The following is a 17123-nucleotide window of genomic DNA, read 5'->3' on the forward strand; positions in this document are numbered from 1 at the left end:
GTAAATCATTCCTCTACAACGTAAATTCTTTTGTTGTATCAACTTAATCACAATTTCAAAAACTGGGTTCTCATTGCACATACAAGAGAGGAGAGGAGGTCTTATCAGTGCGTCTCCTTCCCATGGAATTATCTTTATCAACCCACGAACCACGTGCTGGCAAAAGTACAATGCGCTTCATTAGCGTGTTTAGCACTGTTGTAATACAGTACTCCCTTTGGCATCTCGTTTTAGTTCATGATATGTGCTTGAACAGCGTGGTCATATTCTATCGATTGTTACCCTATTTTCTCTTACATTCTACAAATAAGCAAAATGGGTTTATGCTTTAAACATCCTTAAGTCAGCTGATTCTATCCGTCATCTATGTAAATTTTACAAAATGCCTACAAAGTGTATTGTGTACCAGAAAACTTGCAAAGAATTTGTTTTTCCTTTCTTTAACTCATCCACAACATCTCAAAGATGCATCTCCAGTGATTGTAGTATCTGAGCCTAGCCTAAGAAGGGAACCCATAGTAGAAATGAAACCTATCGTAGACCAAGGTTAGTCTAGTTCGGTTTACCATAATGAAGTCAGCGTGCGACTCACAGGACTAATTATTGTACTGGATCCTTGGCTGCCCTTGCACACACAGCGATCTTAGACACGAGATTCGGTTCGGAGATTCTCAAAGTCTTTTTTCTCAATCACTATCCTCAGCCGAACAAGTTAGTTGTTTTCACCGTTGCTTAACATCCTTATATTAGACATTTTATTTTAACAAACATCGTATTACCTACCTTAAAATTGGAAGCGAAAGTGCATCTAATGCTTATCAAGTACCTTCTGCAGTAGATCGTTCATGCTTGTCAGCAGCATCCGTGGATCGTCTACCAAACCAGCACCTACCATGGCATTAGAGAAGAGCTGTTTTGCCAGCAATTCCGCCAGCTCAGGATCACTGGACGTGAGTTTGTGCAGTTTCTTGATGATGGGATGTCTGTAAAAAAAAGATGCACATGTTTAATATAGTTCCATTTGGTAAAAAAAAACAGAACGGTTAACGAACTTACTTTGGATTAATTTCAAACTGCGGTTGCAATAGTGCGTAACGGTTCTCCTCGCTAATGTTATGGCTTTGGGTTTTGATAAAGTGGCGTGCGGCAGCCATTTCCTCCACAGTCACGACGCACGGATGTGTATCGAGTTTGCCGGTCGTCTTCACGTTCGACACCTTGCCGACTAGTCGCTGTTTCAGCCAAGGTAACAGTTCATCAATTTGCGTTTTCAGCAATGAACCCTCGATCAAACCGTCCTGGTCGACGCCATCGGCTGCTGGATCCGAACGGCGCATTTCCTTCTCGACCGAGACAAGATTCTTGCCGAGGTACATACCGAGCTGCATCAGTACCAACTCGTCGTAAGCTTCGTAGCAGAACAACACCTCAATGCCGCGCTTTTTCAGCGACTCGTAGTAGGGAGAGGCTTCGGCCAGGGTACGGTTTGGTGCGGCCAGATAGTAGATATCCTTCTGACCTTCAGCCTGTCGCTGACAGTACTCAGGTAATGATACCGTCCGGTCGGGTTCCTTGCTCGTTTCGAAACGTAACAATTTAGCAATCTCCTCCTTCTCCTGCTGCTCCTGGCTAGTCACGATGCCCTCCTTCAGGAAAAGGCCATAGTCTTTGTAGAACTTATCGTAGCTTTCCGGTTCCTTTTGCGAACGATCGTGCAGGAAGCGTAGCGTGCGATTGGTTAATGCCGTTCGTAACTTTCGGATCAGCGCACTGTTCTGCAACAGTTCGCGGCTCAGATTGAGTGGAATGTCTTCCGAATCGACGACTCCCTTCAGAAAGCGTAACCACTTCGGGAGCAAATTTTCCGTCTTCGATTGAATGAGTACCTTGCGCGTGTACAGTGCCACCCCACTGTCAGCATCGCGTGACATTTCGAACAGGCCCGGCTTTCCTTCGGGGAAGTACAGCAGCGCTCGAATACTCAACGGGACGTCTGTTTTATAGTGCAACGTGAAGCGTGGCGTGTCGAACGTGTTGCCCACGAATCGATAGAACTCATTATGCTGCTCACCGGTCACCTGTTTCGGTTCCATTAACCAAATCGGTTGGATTTGATTTGCCTGTTTGCCGTTCAGAAAAATGGGACTACCGACAAAGTTACTGTACCGCCGAATCACCTCCCGGATACGGTCCTCATCGGAAAATTCGCGACAGTCCGCTTTCAGATGGATCACAATCTTTGTGCCAATTGCTACATTTTCCGCTTCCTGAATTTCGAACGTGCCCGATCCATCCGAGGACCACTTTAAGCCGGGGGCACCAGCACGAGACGAACGGGTGTACACGTCCACCCGGTCCGCTACCATGAACGCCGAGTAGAACCCAACACCGAACTGGCCGATAATATTCTGCACGTTTTCCTGCGTGCCCCGACCGCTCTCCTTTAGCTGCTCGATAAAGTGCTTCGACCCGGATCGAGCAATTGTACCGAGATTGGCCACAAGCTCTTCACGTGTCATACCGATACCAGTATCCTGTATCGTCAGCTGACGGTCCTGCTTATTTGTGCCAATGTGTATCTCGAGCGCCCGGTCCGCTTCAGCAAATTCGCCGGATTCGCCACTAGCAGCATCCGTGGAGGTTTGAGTTAGAAAGCGGAACTTTTCCAACGCATCACTTGCATTGGACACAAGCTCCCGTACAAAAACTTCCTTGTCGGAGTAGAGTGACCTCGCTACAATATCGAGCAGCATGCGCGTTTCAGCCTGAAACTCATGCTTATCACTCGTTCCGACCGCTTTCTCCTGGTCGCGTATTATCGAATGATATCCTTCTTCGGCAACTTTAGTGCTTAGTGTCCTGTAAGCGGGAATCCATGTGGGGAGTGTGCGAGGTGCTAAAAAGGTTAAATGATTGTTTAATTATTCGCACAATTGCGTAACAATGTTGGTGCTGCTGGAGCATTGCTGCTTGTTTTGTCTTACCGTGGATGAGACTGGACGATGACGGGAAACCAGCAGTCGGTAGCAGACATCGTGCGAATGAAGCAGATGGCCTAGCCAATCTTCCCACACGGAGCAATCCGTTAACAACACTCATTGTTAACAAACCGGCGAAATAAACAATTCACACAGAAACCGTACTGGCGATTCGGAGCACGCGATTTTTGACACAATTTTACAAACGTTCTCCACTGACAGCGAGAAAAAGAGATGGATTATGTTTACTTTTTATTTCACGCGCAAATTGCATTATTGCCGTTATTGGCACTTAACTGCAAACGTGTGTTTTATAAAGCATCGTTGAAGATTTTGTGAACTATTTTACAACAATCTACACATTCTACGAAAAGATCATTCTACAAAAGGATCAAAATTTGCATGTCATCCACGCGGCTGTTCGTGTATTTGCCCAAATCATACTGTCGTCCGTGTCACTGACATTTAGCTCGTCACATTTTCAAACGTAAACACATAAACACCTTGCACGTGCAATTGTTGTGCCGTATTTTGCAGAACAACGTTGCTTCACGATGGCTGGAATAAGAAAGACTAAAGTGAAATTAGCTGCACCGAAAAATAAACAGAAGAAAGCCCTCAACAAATGGAGCCAAGAAAAAAACACCAACAATGGTGTGAAGAAACCAAACCGAGCTAAATCGGACGAAACAAAGCAGGACAAAAAAGCCGCCAACAAGCCGATCGTATTCGTGTCTCCTAACGCGGGCGTTTCATCCGAGGATGGGAATGAGTCAATTGACTCGGAGCAGGAGCAGGAAACCGTTCCAAAGAAACTACCAGTCCTGCAACCGGTTCCGACCGATATACCCGATCCGCAGCTGGATCCGCGCAAAATAAAGAAATTGCAACCGCTGATCGGGTACATATACAACGGTGATCAACTATCACTGAAGCAAAGCTTCCAACAGGCCGGGCTATTACTAACACCGGACTACGACGAAAAGACACGAGTATTTCGCTTCCTGGTTGACACAAAGGAAATGTGCCGAGCGGTTGGCGAAAAGAACGAAGCACACTCGATAGCGAGGGAGAAGCTGGTACAGATCGTCCGGTACTACTGTTACACGGTGAAGGTAAGGCCACTACAGTATGATTCTTTCGCTTCATTAACTAAACCATTCATCTTGCTACTTTTCAGCGTGTAAAAGAGTATCACACGCGTAGGAAAATTTTCTACACCCGACCACCGAAAGCGGCTATTCAGGCACAGAAAGATCAGAAGAAAATCCAGGAAGAGAACGTCGGGTTTCAGATGCTGCAGAAGCAAGGCTGGAACCCGGGGTCCGCTCTCGGTGTGTCGACTGAGGGTATCATTGAGCCGATTGCTGTCCAGAGGCGTAAAGGCAAACGAGGTCTCGGCGTGGAAGACGCGGTCGCCCCGGATGGAATGTCTGGCGGAAAGGTGAAGATTCCGGTGGAAGCGTTCTACCTGATATTGCAGCAGTATGCCGGCGTTAATGCACTGTACGATATAGTGTTTAGCTCGCAGTTTTCCAAGAACCAAAGGGCAAAGCTGAAAAAGTAAGTCGATCGAGAAAATTCGCCCTTGTACTGGTCTTTGTACGTATTTATTGCCTTTCCAGCTATGCTAAATCATTGAAATTGATGCCCCTGATGATTGGCCAGAACAAGAAGAAGCTGGTCGTGAGCAAGCCACTAACGATCAAAGAGATCAAGGAAGGCGTCATGAAGGGACACTCGGATCTGTGCGCCAAATATGTCGTGATACCACCGGCGGCCGGTATCCCACAGAAAGATAGTACGTGTTAAGATCAAAATCCTTTTTGGCCATTACACAAAATTATGACGACACTTTCTCATATCGGTAATATATTTTCAATAGTTTCATATTGTTTAAACATACTGATACAATGCTTTGTTCTTCCTTTTTTCCGCGTCTGTTCGCCGCATTAGGCGCTTCGTACACTGTGTGTTGTGGTTTGTGTCCGCTGTTCTGTTACACTCTAATAAGCATCTTGTTACTTCTGTGGTTTTTACTTTTCTGGGCTGGTAATTAATATTTGGTTGTGTGTTCCGCGTACTCGCGTTTCTTCTCTTCTACACCGGCGAGAAAACCGACATTTCCCCGTTTTTGGGAAGATTTTTTTTAATGAAGTTTTGCGTTTACTATTTTACGTCGGACATTCTACAAACTGTACCCATTTTCCGTCCGGGTTTTTGTTTTCTTCTTTCCCTTGTTTCTATCGCGGAACGATAACTGGGTTTCCTACCAAAATATGTATACCTTCTTAAGATACTGCTGGATTAAGTTTTGTGTTTTTGTTTCCATTTGTGGGTGTTGTATGTTTTTTTTCTTTATGCTTTGATATTACATTCATGCCAATAATCGATCTAATAGCCGTTACAGATTCATACAAGCTGCGCTGTGACTTATTTCTTAAAGAGTTTCCTTCTCCATTACAATACATAGAGCTCGTATTGTGATATAAGCAGTTCGTTTCGATTCGAAATACGATTTTTTTTAATCGTTTAGGGAATGGTGATTGGACATGGTGAAAGGGGAAGAAAAGAAAACATTTCCTTTCGTGTGGAAAATTGAGAAAAAGTGTCTTTGAAGGACATGGAATTTTCGGGAGGAAGAGGGCACTTTGATAGAAGGAACCGAGAGAGAAACAGACATTTTAGCAAATACGTCCAGACTCCAGATGCGCTTTTAACTACGGCCAAATTTGATAATTACATTTAAGCCAAATCTTTTTGTTTTCTTTTTTTTTTTTTACAAAACGTTACAACCAATTGTGCAAATCAACATAACGATGAGCTAAATTAGTTTAAAACGTAAAACAAAAACACTTTTCATGTGTGCAAAGAGAATTGTTTTGTAGCCTCTTTTTTGACACTCAAACTCAACGGAAAAGCCCTGTTTTACTTAATCTCACGGCTTTTTCTTTCTCTCTCTCTCTTTTGTTTCACTATTGTATGTATCGAGTGGAATTTCTATTATGTTTTATACCCCGTTTGTTTCTTTTTCTTGTTTTGTTTTGACTTTCTGATTTTGTGCTTCTGTATGTGCTCTAAACATTAATGAGGTAGTTCCATTTTGTTCTTGCCTGTCTCTTTGCAAACTATTTCCGGTTTTCCACTGTAACCACCACGCGCCGTTCTGTTTGTGTTGCTGCCTCAAAAATTTTGCCATCTTTCTGTTTTGTTTTGTTTTTGTTACGTCCCCTGATACACACTTTACTGATTTTGTTACCATGTTTTGTTTGTTTGTTTTGTTCCTTTGCATTGTTTTGTAAAAAAAATATTATTTCCCTTTCTACAATTCACAATTGGCGCGTATTTCAGTGGTACTTTCTCTGATGTATGGGTGATAATCTGAATATATCAATCATGTTCGGGTTGTCAATTTTGCTGCACTTTCTTTCCATTTCCATTCGTTCTCCCTGTCTGCTTTCCATTTTGTTGAAGTACTGTTTTCCCTTTTATTACGTGTGTGTGTAAGTGTTTAGTTTCTGTGTGTGTGTGTGTGCCTCTTCTTTAATATCCTTTTCATCACCTCCTTCTATTGGTTTATTTGTTTCCTTGTTCATTTTTTCATTTGCGTATCACGCTTGTTTTCACTATATGTCCTTAATTTACGTTTCTGGTCCATTATCGAATCATCGTTCGGATTTCCCTCTTTTTTGTTTGTTTTGTTTTGCATCCTGTGTCCTTTTTGTTTGTATATTCTGTTTCATTAGTTTTCTGTGCCAAACTGTGTGTTACACACCAATGAAAAGTAAAAGAAAGACATTAAAGCAAAAGGAATTGGTGATGGGGCGGTAAAAAAATACTTAGTGGAACGACATCTCACTGTACTGTATCCGGTCGAGCGATAATTACCAATTGTTACCATCATAAAACACACTTGACTACGTAAAGACTAAACCACCGCCTGCACTGAGATACTGTGTTACCTATTCTGTTACCTTTTCTCGCATAATAATACGTTGCTAATACGTTGTTGCCCATTACTGTTTCCAACTACACATGATACACATTCCGATTACGAGTTACGAGTTGTTGCCTTTTTTTGTGTTGCTTTTTTTTCGTTTTGTTTTGTTTTCTTCGCACTGCACTAAATTCCACTAGTTTCTGTAGGATTACCATATTCTTTCCATTTACGTTCCACTTTGTGTGATACCTTGCTTGGTTTTTTCTTTATCTTTCCTTTCCATATTTCTAGCAACAACATCTATTAACACACGCACACACACACACACATGCCGACATCGCAAGTGTTTCGCTTTTTATCTTCGATTTTCCCTCCTAATGTACTATGATGTATTACGCATCTTAGAACAGGGAATAACGTACGTAGAACACATCTTCGCATCGAAAACTAACGCTTAACGAATGTCAGGGGTGTATGTGTGTGTGTGTGTGTTCTGACTCTACTTTCCCTTAGCTGGGATATGACACGCTTATCCTATGTACAATTTCATCTAAACCGTTCCCAAAACACTTACTTCTGCTGCTCAATCATCTCAATCCGTTCGCTCCCGTTATGCATTACATTTATGCTACACACTAGCTTCTCTTGACTCTTGAGGTAAAGGCCATGCTTGCCATTTCCTCCCTCCCCTTATCTGCTCCTCAAATTTTTCTCATCATTTTCCCGCTTCTATCTACCTTTTTCCCATTTGTTCCTAATCCGTGGCACACTTTGCAATCCTCCCTGCATGCGTCATACATTTGATCCATCTTTTATCCTTCTTTAAATGGCTCTCTCTCCGGCTTCTTGTCTCCGCTTCCCATTCACATACTATTTCATTTTCATCATCACCAGCTAGCATTACCCTGCCAGACATGTGTGTTTTAGTGTTTCTTTGTGTCCCTTGTGGACATGACTTTCATCACCTGCATAGCCACTAGGCACGTTTGCAATCGGAACTCGATCGTACTATCGTAGCCATTTCGCTTTCCATTTACCACTGTAATCCTTGGTTTCATTTATCTAATCTTTTCCGCTTCTTCACCCCCCTCTTGTCTAGTGTTTTCGTCGTCAATTTTTGTTCCTATGGCTCTCTCTCTTCAATCAGCTATCAAAAACTATCATTCTTCATTTACCACCTTCCCTACTGCGACACTCTAACTCGTTGCTGTTTCTCTCTGACAAAACTCAGCCGATCTTCCGAAACCGTCCGTTTCCCCGTTTTCCACACTGCATTTTCACCATTCACTTGTGACAATAAAAGCAAAATGGAGTTTTTTTTTTATCCCTCTGTTGCGACTGAAGATAAGATAACGTACAAACATCTCTAAAGAACACATGTAAAACTCTTTTCACTCAGCTAAATGTTTTAAAACCTCCCTTCCGCCACATAATCGATGCCTTGTCATGCCTGTAAAGCGGCACATGCAATGTTTGTCTGTCTGTATTTTGTTGGAAAAACATTAAACCAACCCCTGAGGTTTTTGCTTCCACATCCCATTCCTATACTGGGCCACTGTTTGCAACACACCTTTATCGCCTTGTGTATATTCTTTAGAACCGCAATTTGTGTATCACATCATCCACTTTGATGTTTTCCTGCTTACCGCATCATGCAGTTGCCGCTTTAATTATACGTACGCATAATGAAGACATGTCTCTAACGGCTAGCCAGCTTCCTGCTACTTACTTACAGATAGTATCACCTACGGTTTGATACGTACACTACTTCTCAATTCGACAGTTTCCTCACTGGCGCTGTACAACACGTTATGATACAGTTATGTATGAAATCCTTCCTTTCCTACATCGTTACCTTACATTTTGCGCACCTGGGTAGTGTGTGCGTGTGTGTGTGTACAAATGTGCCAGCTTGATGATCCATTTTGTGTGCAACACGTGTGCGAGTTCCAAACTGCCTTTTGATGAAAATTTCACTAAAGAAAGGATAAAGTATCTAAAACGAAACATAAGAACAAAAACAATTACAAGCGCAAATCAAATAAAAAGGTAGGTGATATGTTTAAATACAAACGAAAAACACATAAAACACAACCTGAAATGAAAACAAAAAACCGTCATCAAGTGTGTAGAGAAGAAGAGTTAGAAACAGAAGAAGTGAACGAGAGAACAAGAGAAATGAAAACACAAACAAACTAAAGGTTCATTAAAGATGCTTTTGCATTTCTTTTCCAAACATCTGTCACATTGAAACCCCCGTCACGTGGTCCAAGGATCGTTACAAACGATACGCGCGATCGGTAGGAACATTCGGGGTAATAGAAGTAGTAGTTGTAGTAGTAGTAATAGTAGTAATAAGGGTTGGTATACCTTTTAATAGGTAATTACGCGCTGTCGGGAACGGGATACACATCCCGGAGGAGGGAAATTTTCTTACTCGTATAAACCTAAGCTAAACGAACTTAGCACAAACATCGAAGTGTCCTATAGCAAAATAGTCATTGAATAATGTGCAGCATATTTGCCGATTGTTAGTTAACGCTATCGAGCAGTTAAAGTAAACTCTTTCTATAAAGAAATTAAAATAAACGATGTACGTACGCCTCTCAAGACACACAAAAAAAACACATTGCGGTAAGATAAAAATTAAACTAAAACACGGTACACACGGTCGCCACATGGCGCGGTGGCGACACTGTGGTCAAATATTTTACACTAAGTTACACTTACTCCTTAAAAGGTAAAAGGAAGAAAGTGATAAAGGCAGTGTTAGAGCCTGTAGTACACAGAGACAGCTGTAACATCCTTTGCCACGACATACACGTACAAATAATGATGATCCAAAAACGTCGGTGTGCAAGGTGTCTTACAACCGATCATTTTGCTGTTTGAATGCGTAAAATGCCATACCAGCAATCAGGGAAGAAACACAGCAGCACTAGTGGATCAATTTACTAAAACATTATCGACTAAAAGAAATCTCACTACGGAACCGATCACGTCGTCAAACGGGCACGAATCAGTCGGAAGGAAAAACGAAGAACTTTACACCGACCGGTGGCCTACAAACTCATCACACAGCAGTATCTATGGGGCAGTGGTTGAAACATTATTTGTGTGCTAATTGTTTGGCAGAGCTACATTTCCCAAACCGGATTAAAAGCGACTAAAAGGACTGCATCAGATCCGCATCAGTATGGTAAGTTGTTGCTTTGTAGATGTAATCCTTATCTGAGCGTTGGAATACACTTGTGACACTGTTTTACTCCGGCGAGTGATAAAGTTACGGAAAACAAAAACATAAATGCTAATGTGCTGGACGCTAACGTTTGCTTCATGCGCATTTTCTTATAAAGAGACTTAACGCGTGTATGGCGTGTGTGGAGATCGTGTACCGTTAAAGAAAAATACACACGCATTTTTACTGCTTTTCAAAAATAAAAGCTCTAAACAAAAATTAGTACCTAAAAGTATGCTGCTGCTTACAACATACGCACGGGGTATGTACTGTCGCGGTTGGGTGCCAAATCCTCATCCTCTAAAACAGAGAGCGATTTTGAATTGTACTATTCACGAACAAAAAAAAAATGCGTCCAACATTGTTTTCTACACGTCTTTTACTTGTCTATTTTGTTTCCTCTTTCCGGCTCTTTCCCAAGGTATGGCGCTTAGTTTTAGAGAGGTTGTGCGATGCATTCCGGCGGGCACTTCGAAACGATACACGTAATTCCTACGCTAGTATGAATAGCTCTAAACACAAACTATTTTATAAAAATCAGTCCAAACGTAAATTTCTAAAGAAATATTATTCTCTCAGCCCCGATAGCAACGGATCACGATAGGCAGGATGATAATGGGTGTTCCATGGGAAGCAAAAACCACCAACTAAACCTAGGGGAAAGCCCCATGCATCGACTTGACTGGATGGCTTCTTTATGGTCCAGTTTCGCTCATCCGTATTTTAGAATTGTCTCGCTAAATTTCATACACCTAAACACCGAACTGCATCCTAAACATACGTACTTGGTTCTTGGGTAAATTTATCTATCCTCAGTAGTTCCTGCGCGATGATCTTTAGTTAGCGGAAAAGAGGATCGTTTGAACAAATACAAACAAATGCAAATTAACGCAACAATAAAATAAGGGCAGAAGGGCAGTACGACAATGGCAGTGTTGTTATTGCGTTACCCGAGATGGTGGTGACGATGTCGTTTGTGCACGCATTTGAATCTTTTTCCTCAAGCTGGCAGTTTTTTTGTTGTTGCTGCTGTTATTTATAAGAGAGAGAGAGAGAGATTGAGATGTTTACATCGCTTAAGGAACTCCCTAACGTTTGGCGGAATGTTGTGGTTTTGATTGCTATCCAAAGATTTGGAGCTTTCGTTTTGATTTGTGTCCTAAAAAAAGGCTATTGTCTACAACACACCGACGGCCGTGGGGCGGCTGCTGTCCAATTTTGCCATTTATCCTTTTTACTATTATAAATGCTTTTTGCACTTCATGCGTTCGACAGTGTTGCGATTTCATCATTCATATGCACTATACACGCTTCATTTGCTCATTTCCGCCTGTTTGTTTTGTCTTCTTCATTATAATAATTAATTTTTTCTTATTATTCAGTCAAGTGTTTTTCGCCGCCCACACACACATACACACACGCACACTCAATTGCAGTTTTAATTTTGGCAGTGATCATATATCTTTGCGCATTTTGCTTCTCTTGTTCATCATACCGAGACGATTAATTAAGCGTTTAAACCACCGTACTGGGTTGGTATTTGTTTTTACTTTCGAATTTTCACGCGTATATCGTTTTTAAAGATTGTTTTGTTCCTCTAGCCAATTATGGATATCCCAGTGCGGTGTAGGAGAAAACGAAAGATTCTGACAAAGGAAAGCAACAAAACTAGAGCACAGAAAACGAACGCCCGCGATGCAAGTGTGTGGACAAAGAAGACAAGAGACGGTTTGTCTCGATATTTCACAAAAATATGGATATTTTACCAAAGACCAAAGCCACAGGAAGAAAACGGGTTTTTTTAAATCCTCTGCAAGTCAAAGTCTCTCAAAATACGTGAAAAACAAACATGATTAACAGCAATCATTAAGTAATAAAACTTCGCTGCAAAACATGCGATCTTTCACGAAAATAAATGCCATCTGATCACTTAGCTGTAGATTCATTCCAGTCCCAATTATCATGGTGATCGTGTAATTGCAAAGAAATGATCGCCTCATGACCGTTTTGCTGTTGTGTTACAGTCTCCCCTGGGGGGGAGCAGTAGTGATCATTGTTATCACACTGTGTTAAAAGTGACATTAATTTTGATCATGCAACAAGTGTTGCAATCCTTCTTCGCCATCATTACATCGCTTACTAGTGGTGCGTTCGCTTTGTTTCTATCTTTGTTCGTACTAACCCTGGCATCCTCCCATTCGTATTCGTCCTTCTTCCACTGTACAATCTAGTAAAAATACGTTTTCAGTCTTTAACCATCGCAATGTAATTTTTTTTAAGTATTGCTAGATTACTCTATGTTTGCACCCTGTCCTGCGTCGTACCATTTAATGTACGCACGGTACGTTGGTATGGTTGTGTTGTGTGTAATGAAGAGTGCTGAAAGGAGAGAATGATTTTTAGTAACGCCATCCTCACCGTACAGGACGCTTGGTTGTTATGGTCACAGCGTGTTTCTAATCCTAGCATTACATCACTAGCACATTATGTTACGCTTCTTCACTATCTCTGCATTCCACTCGGGGAAGAAAGGGTATATATGTGTATGCAGCACCCCTGCAAGGCCACCGTGACCCAAAACGTTTTGCTCCATCGTGTAATCGATTCCCTTTTTTCTCTATATACTACGCAGTACTACTTTTTGAGATCAACGGATTTGTGAAATAATTTTGTAAAACGACTCATCCTAACATCCCACCTTAAGCGCACGAAATAGTTTTGTTTTTCTGTGCTTTTCTTCACTTTCGTTATTTTTAAATTTCCTTATCGTCAAAACAAATATATGCAAAAGGAAAAAAAGCACTTCCTAACCTTTTTGTACACCTTTTGCTGCTTGTGCTTGTATGCTGGCTGTGTATTGCTAGTTATTCCAAACCGAAATATATTCAATACGAAAATTGTTTGACTGTTTTTGCTTACTCACATTCACGTCCTGCATCGTATGCCCGCTTCACTTCTTTTACCACATTACTTTCCTCATTCTTACACTAAACGTAGCCAAATCTAATAGATAGCGCGCGCCAAGAGTAAACCATCGATCGAGGAAACTTAGGGGGGGAGAAAACACATGTACAAAACGCTGACAATTATCTAGCTGTTCTTAAACTAAAATCTATATTCACAATGCTAAAAATACCTAAACGGAGCGGTGAGAAAATTGAGTTAAAATTATAACTACATACATTTATCCTTTCACAACACACACCGTCGTCCAGAAATCATTCCATGGCGAATATTGATGGACCTTTTATGCTACGTGCACGTCCTATGTACGTGTTTGTTTGTTTTTTCTCCAGTGTGTGATTAGTGTGTGAATAGGTGGTGTTTGGTGGGGAATTTATTAATCCTTTCTCTTCTCGGTGATCAGTCACACAAATAGGCGCACATAATCCGCACGTGGGAGAGACAGTTGCGTTTTATATGCTAGGCGTTTTGGCGCTTTTAATTCACTTTAAGACGTACTTATAATTCTGGTTATACTTATTTGCAATTGCTCTTGTTATGGATTGTATCGTTAGGTGTGGCGGGTGTGCGAAGTTTCAATTTTCTTTTTCTCCTTTACGTGCGCAGCCCTACCTTCAGTGGAAGGACAAAGAATGCACGATTCAAACAGCTTTCTCAAACGATAAAGCGTCCTACCTTAGCGCTTAACTATGGTACGACGTTGATTTCGTTCTCCTGTTACCCTATGAGATGTTTCTTGTTCCATTCCAACAGCCTGCTTCTTCGAGGCCAACATCCGGATGCGTCCTTCTCTGACTGATTGTAGTGGTGGTGCTGGTATCGCTTTATCACGGTCGGTTATTGTAGTGATCACTCGAGTCTTGCGCTTCTGATTGTGCGTCCTCGTATTCACACCCTGTGCTGACGTTGACGGTCAGGATGATTTGGACGACTTCGTGACCCCGGATGATGATGATGATGATGACGTTGCGGAGGAGGATACCGACGAGGATGTGAAAGATATCGTCGAAGAAGAACTTGAGGAGGACAGTTGCATTGCACCGCAGCTTCCCTCGCGGCTGCTGCTACCACAGGATGACGCGACAGTGTTGTTGTTGCTAGCAACGCTACTCGTCCCGCCGGATAGTGACGTTAGAGAGGTTGAAAAGATCGACGAAAACCCGCTGGACGTAATCGACTGTGACGAACAGCAACCGTTCGAATCAGTCGCGGAGGGTTTAGCCCGCTTGCGCTGCTGCTTTGGCGCGCTGCGACAGTTGAACCGAGCGGTCTGATTGGAGAAGCTGTTGCTGTTGTTGCTCCAGCTGCAGCTGTTGCTGTTGCTGCTGATGCTGCTAAGATTGGAGCTGCTGCCACTACCGCTCGCGGCAATTCGCTGCTCAAACTCATGCTCGTGCAGTGCGGCAAATGGATTCACAATGGCAGTTGCCGTTGGATTGAGCCGATCTTGCTTCAAATAGTCGGACAGATCGTTTCGCTGCTCGATCGTGAGACTGTGAATGCTTACCTGCTTCACAAACTTCCCACCCACCGTAAGCTCCGGTAACCATTCGTCCGGCAGGCTGGAAAGTAGAATAAAGTAACATGTGAACGATTGTTCGGAGTGGAGTTTGCGACGCTTGTTTCTTGACTTACATTTCTGCAGGATACCATCGGACGAGTACTTCCGTTCCTGCTTTTGGTATGTGCCGACGACCAAGCTGTATCCCACGGAACGTTATTGCGCCGCCCTGTCCGCTCGCGATCGCACCAAGCCGTATCAAACGGTGCTGCAAACCTTCCATCACGCCAGAGTCGAAGAAATCAAAGCGACGTGCTGCACGGTATTTACGAAAGCGGAAAATAAAAACATGTTACGATTAGGTGCTATTGTACGGTCACATTTACAAGCTAAAACTATACTAAATTACACATATAAATATTAACTTATATATCGTAAAGAATGTTCAACGCAAAAATGTGTTAAATGTCATTTTTGTTTTTTTTTATAATTGCACTTTGCTTGCGTTTTTGCGTGTGTAAGATGCACTGGTTGGCTCTCGTTTCCTATCGAAAGTCCTTTTTGGCGGTCAGCATCAAAAACCTTTGATCACATGAAACTCTGGAATTGCACGCAGTTATTGGCACTGGTGCTGTTGCTTCCATCGCTCAGTGTGTTTCTGCGGGCTTTGAGCTACTGCCATGAGGACATCTTGTGATGCCATGAGGACATCTTGTGATGCGGGTTACAGGAAAATCTGTGAAACATAAGCAAACCTCCTTCCAAAGGGAGCCTCCAAGTGGAACTCGAATATTTCGCCTAACACCTTTTTACTGTCTAATGTGAACAAGTCAGACGAACGATCATGTTTAAATTCGAACAATCGGTTGTTTTTAAGTCAGCTATTATTACAAGCAACTGACAGAGAAACCGGCATAGTTGGGTATTTTCTAAGAACTATATGCTATTAAGAAAAGTGGCACAAGAACAAATGCAGTAAAAGAATGTAGCATTCTTCGACAAAACAGCTATGTGCAAGAAAGCATAGAATTGAACTAACAAATCGAAAAGGTATTAACAATACATCCTGCACCACATATTGAAGTGCAAGAGAATTTAAATATAACCACAACAGTTATAAAGAGAATAATTAATATTGTGGAAAACTATTCCAGTTAATGGTTTAAATGTTAGCAAATCAATTGAAAAGCTTTCACACACGGGAAACTTCGAGTTAAAACAAATACGCCGCACATTGCTAGTTATTCAAAATCGAACACAAACAATTTTTTTATTCCACATTTTTGAATATTTCTATAGCGAAAACATGAAAGAAGTCCAATGAAAAGTTTTTTAAAGGTAATATCTGAATGCAAAATTTGTTAGAGTGATCAAATTCAAGGTGTCCGATTTTGCATACCCAGCACAATATGTACAGTAATCCAAACGCCCAATTGAACACGATCGGGTAGAAAAAAAAACTATAAATCACCAATTAATATCCCATACCAATAGGAAGCCAGGATAGACAACGGATAGTTTTAATTCGTCTACGGGTGCGACGTGAACGTTTGGTTGCCATTTTCTGCTTCAAACACGATATTGATCCAATAGCACACAAAACCCCGGGTCGTACAACCGATACCGATCAGCGCTGACACTTGCACAAGACTAAGCAGCGTATGATAAGAAGAGCACGTTTCGGCTCAGTAGCTGTACAGTGCAGACATTATGGGAAAGATAAGCCAAAAATTTCATACGAAATCCAGCTGATGGGAACAAAAGAAGCTTCGGGTCAAATGCTTCAATAGCTCAACACAAGACAAAAGGCTTGTTGTATCACAAATTCTCGACTTTCTCTTCCATTTATCCTTCTTTGTAATATTGAGTTCTGTTTACAAAATATATCTATTTGAAGTTCGATTACCTTCGAAACGTTCCTATCGATCGAGTAGACAAAACCGAGTCCAATTATATGCGTTGTCCAATTGGACATTTTCGTTACTGTACATTCGGTTATCATGCATAACCTTAAAGCAAAGATGCAGTATTTATAACATTTACACCGAGTGCCAAGTATGTGAACGAAATAGCACATGCCTTTACAAAAAACAAAAAAAAAACACTACCTACACCGAACGCAAATTATTATCCTCATGAACATGATCGCTCCGGTAACTGTCACGGTTAATTAGTTTCTCTTTTCGTTTAGGCTAGCAAAGATGTCACTACCCTTCTATTACAATGTCATCTCCGATGCCGTGTACGCACTACACACCGATCTTCCTCGGGACGTAAATGACAACGCGTATGTTACACACGATCGTTGTTCGATCGTTGGAAACACCTACCTGACCATGGTTGCCGGCGGTAGCGCAGCTTTTTGCCCGTCTTCCTGAGCACCTTTGGAACGGGCGGATCGGACGATCGCTTGCCAGAACTGTTGCTGTCCACGTTCGCGAAGTGACTGTTGACGTGTTTTAGCAGCATAGGCTGTGTGAAGAAAGGGGTGGAATGAGTGCA

At 42.0% G+C, this 17123-nt stretch overlaps 3 protein-coding genes across 10 annotated transcripts in view; 1 reads left to right on the top strand and 2 right to left on the bottom strand.

The window, feature by feature from the left end:
- Positions 1–716: 716 nt before the first annotated feature.
- Positions 717–3218, bottom strand: LOC125767533 (heat shock protein 75 kDa, mitochondrial). The gene is made up of 3 exons (XM_049434205.1): positions 2985–3218; positions 1057–2896; positions 717–983 (listed from the first exon to the last, which is right to left on the bottom strand). Exons 1-3 carry the CDS (start codon positions 3097–3099, stop codon positions 809–811), a joined length of 2130 nt encoding a protein of 709 aa, XP_049290162.1. The 5' UTR covers positions 3100–3218; the 3' UTR covers positions 717–808.
- A 231-nt stretch (positions 3219–3449) lies between these two features.
- Positions 3450–4883, top strand: LOC125767545 (NF-kappa-B-repressing factor-like). The gene is made up of 3 exons (XM_049434226.1): positions 3450–4093; positions 4159–4541; positions 4604–4883. The coding sequence occupies exons 1-3, from the start codon at positions 3533–3535 to the stop codon at positions 4788–4790; spliced, it is 1131 nt and encodes a 376-aa protein (XP_049290183.1). The 5' UTR covers positions 3450–3532; the 3' UTR covers positions 4791–4883.
- The window catches only part of LOC125767524 (zinc finger protein jing homolog), a 154024-nt gene continuing 141734 nt past the window's right edge, over positions 4834–17123 (bottom strand). For all 8 annotated transcript variants that reach the window (XM_049434170.1, XM_049434169.1, XM_049434171.1 and 5 more), the window contains 3 exons: positions 16952–17093; positions 14756–14936; positions 4834–14682 (listed from right to left, as the gene is read on the bottom strand). In XM_049434170.1, coding sequence (XP_049290127.1) covers positions 14034–14682; positions 14756–14936; positions 16952–17093 — 972 coding nt within the window. In that variant the 3' untranslated portion in view covers positions 4834–14033. The remainder of the gene's footprint in view (positions 14683–14755; positions 14937–16951; positions 17094–17123) is intronic.

This window comes from Anopheles funestus, chromosome 3RL, assembly GCF_943734845.2.
Source record: "Anopheles funestus chromosome 3RL, idAnoFuneDA-416_04, whole genome shotgun sequence".
NCBI classification, from domain to species: domain Eukaryota; kingdom Metazoa; phylum Arthropoda; class Insecta; order Diptera; family Culicidae; genus Anopheles; species Anopheles funestus.

Bases quoted from the DNA above. Each gene is read 5' to 3' on its own strand.
- LOC125767533 (XM_049434205.1), bottom strand. From the start codon at position 3,099: ATGAGTGTTGTTAACGGATTGCTCCGTGTGGGAAGATTGGCTAGGCCA. The intron at 2,897-2,984 runs GTAAGACAAAAC...TAACCTTTTTAG, and splicing joins ATCGTCCAGTCTCATCCACG to CACCTCGCACACTCCCCACA. The intron at 984-1,056 runs GTAAGTTCGTTA...TTTTTTTTACAG, and splicing joins CAGTTTGAAATTAATCCAAA to ACATCCCATCATCAAGAAAC.
- LOC125767545 (XM_049434226.1), top strand. From the start codon at position 3,533: ATGGCTGGAATAAGAAAGACTAAAGTGAAATTAGCTGCACCGAAAAAT. The intron at 4,094-4,158 runs GTAAGGCCACTA...GCTACTTTTCAG, and splicing joins ACTACTGTTACACGGTGAAG to CGTGTAAAAGAGTATCACAC. The intron at 4,542-4,603 runs GTAAGTCGATCG...TTGCCTTTCCAG, and splicing joins CAAAGGGCAAAGCTGAAAAA to CTATGCTAAATCATTGAAAT.